The sequence below is a fragment of the Anoplopoma fimbria genome, chromosome 7 (genome assembly GCF_027596085.1).
Source record: "Anoplopoma fimbria isolate UVic2021 breed Golden Eagle Sablefish chromosome 7, Afim_UVic_2022, whole genome shotgun sequence".
NCBI classification, from domain to species: domain Eukaryota; kingdom Metazoa; phylum Chordata; class Actinopteri; order Perciformes; family Anoplopomatidae; genus Anoplopoma; species Anoplopoma fimbria.
In genome coordinates, this window is record NC_072455.1 from 21,932,368 (window position 1) to 21,935,325 (window position 2,958).

Sequence of the window (2,958 nt, forward strand, 5' to 3'; positions counted from 1 at the left end):
ACAGAAAACCTGTGAGAGCAGAAAGAGAAATACATGATTCTCAAACATCACGATGAGGAAGATGAACGTGCACCTGCATCACACAGGAACCACAGGAACCACAGGAACCACATGTCAGCTGATTAATGTGTTCTGTGCTGGAACTATTTCTTGACCAACAGCAGTGTGTATCCCTCCACCCAGCCCTGTCTCTCCTGTGTTTAGAGACTTATTGATCATCAAACTCCAACTGTCACATGATCAAACTCCTAAACATGGGGATCTTTGTCCCAGCCGGAAAGCCTCATGGGAAATGTAGTTGTTGAATGAACACCTGTAACTGTTAGAAGAGGTGACCTCTGACCTCTGACCTCTCTCTCAGTCTCTACCTGCAGCCCGCGGCGGGGGGCGGGGCCTGGATGTCTCAGTGGGCGGGGCCAGACGCCAGCGCAGAGACCTCCATAACCTGCTGCCTTATGATGAACAGATGATGTCATATCCCGCCACTCAGGGAGGAGGCGGAGCCAGTAATCTGTACTACCAATCAGATGGCTGGAGGGGGCGGGGCTTGGACCAGGCTCTGCAGCGATTGGTGGAGAGGGACCAGAGACAGGAGCAAGAAGAGGAGCAGCGAGCAGGTGGGAGAGCTTTGAATACTGAATACTATACATATGATCTATATATATATATACATATATATATATATATATATATATATATCATATGTATATATATATATATACATATGATCTATATATATATATATATATATATATGATCTATATATATATATATACATATATATATATATACATACATATGATCTATATATATATATATATATATATATAGATCATATGATCTATATATATATACATATATATCTATATACATATATCTATATATTTATACCACGGTCTAATACTCGATTCTGATTGGCTGCAGGGTGTGCATTAACTCCTGATATACGGACACCTGGACAAGTAGTTCCGTCAAATTGTCTGTTTACCGTACATATGATCTAAAATTAGTAACATATACAACGGGACCGAGTCATATGTTTACAATATAAGCCTCGACATGAAAGCTGAGCGGACTATAATATAAGACTCTCAGGCGTAACCAGGGAAACAAAGTTATGCTTTGTGGAAAACTTTATATTTGAATTGTAAAACATATGAAAATATAAATTAATGCTATTAATTTGGTCACCGTTGGTAAGTGACCGTGTATAAAGCATATGATATATATATATCAGGAATATATATGGACTATGATCTATATATATACATATATATATCACATATGTCCATAATTATATAATGGACACCTATATATATCCCTACATATATATATACATATGATCTATATATATACATATATATATATATATATATATATACATATGATATATATATATACATATATATATATATACATATATATATACATATGATCTATATATATATACATATATATATACATATGATCTATATATATATATATACATATATATATATATATATATATATATATATATATATATATATATATATACATATATGTATATATATATATATATGTATATATATATACTATATATATATGTGTATATATATATATATATATATACATATATATATATATATATACATATATGTATGTATATATTTATATATATATGTATATATACATATATATATACATATGCACATAAGTATCTATGATATATATATATATATATATATATACGTACAGCGGGTAAAATAAGTATTGAACACGTCACCATTTTTCTCAGTAAATATATTTCTAAAGGTGATATTGACATGAAAGTGTTCACCAGATGTCGGTAACAACCCAAGTAATCCATACATACAAAGAAAACCAAACAAATAAGTTCAGATATTAAGTTATGTGTAATAAAATGGAATGACACAGGGAAAAAGTATTGAACACGCTTACTGAAATGTATTTAATACTTGGTACAGAAGCCTTTGTTGGTGATGACAGCTTCAAGACGCCTCCTGTATGGAGAAACTAGTGGCATGCATTGCTCAGGTGTGATTTTGGCCCATTCTTCCACACAAACAGTCTTCAGATCTTGTATCTATTATATATATATATACATATGTACATTTACGTCACACATTAAGACTTGTTTATCAACTCATTTTGACTTTTCCTGAAATCGTTTGACTTCTTGAATATACTGATTCTGGTCTTAGAACCGCGGTTCTTGTAATTTGTGATTCTTGTTAAACGGTTCTATGATTAAGGCTTCAGAACGTTAACGGATTGGTTCCATGCATCCACAGCCTACCTGGCCGCTCTGCTCCGCCTACTGAGCGAGGCAGAGAGCGCAGGATTGGTGGACCCGGGTGACGTGGAGGTGGTGGAGGAGGAGGAGGAGGAGGAGGAGGGGCCTCCGGGGACTTCCGAGGCCCCGCCCCCAGACTACGATGAGACGGGGATGAACATGGGGAGGCCCCCGGCGGCCTGGTGGGGCCTGCTGGAGCCCCGCATGGCTCAGGCTCTGCTGGACAGGTGATCACCTCGTGAGGGGTGGGGGTGGGGGGTGAAAGTTACTGATAATAACCTGAGACCTGTGATTGACAGGATGGAGCCTCAGCTGGCTCAAACTCTGCTGGAGAGAGCGAGACCTCAACAGGCCGGACGAGTCTCATCAGGACCGACCCGAGGAGGAGAGCAGGACTCTCTGAGGTCACCTGTCCGTTATGCCTAAAACATATACAAATATATAAATATATATATAATAAGAGACATACAACTAAAATACAGTACATACATATAAAATGAAAACATTACAACTTCTTTCTTGATTTATTACAACCTATTTTACATCTTTATTATTATTATTAATGTTATGGTCACATGACCTCTTTATTATTATTATTATTATTATTTTTATGGTCACATGACGTCTTTATTATTATTATTATGGTCACTAACGGTCCGTGT

General features: G+C 36.1%; 1 protein-coding gene across 1 annotated transcript in view; it reads left to right on the plus strand.

The window, feature by feature from the left end:
- Positions 1 to 2,527, plus strand: part of pcsk1nl (proprotein convertase subtilisin/kexin type 1 inhibitor, like) — a 6,332-nt gene extending 3,805 nt beyond the window's left edge. Inside the window, exons 2-3 of the mRNA XM_054601109.1 lie at positions 362 to 617; positions 2,295 to 2,527. Of these exons, the coding sequence (XP_054457084.1) occupies positions 362 to 617; positions 2,295 to 2,527 (489 nt within the window). The remainder of the gene's footprint in view (positions 1 to 361; positions 618 to 2,294) is intronic.
- The last annotated feature ends 431 nt before the right edge of the window (positions 2,528 to 2,958 follow it).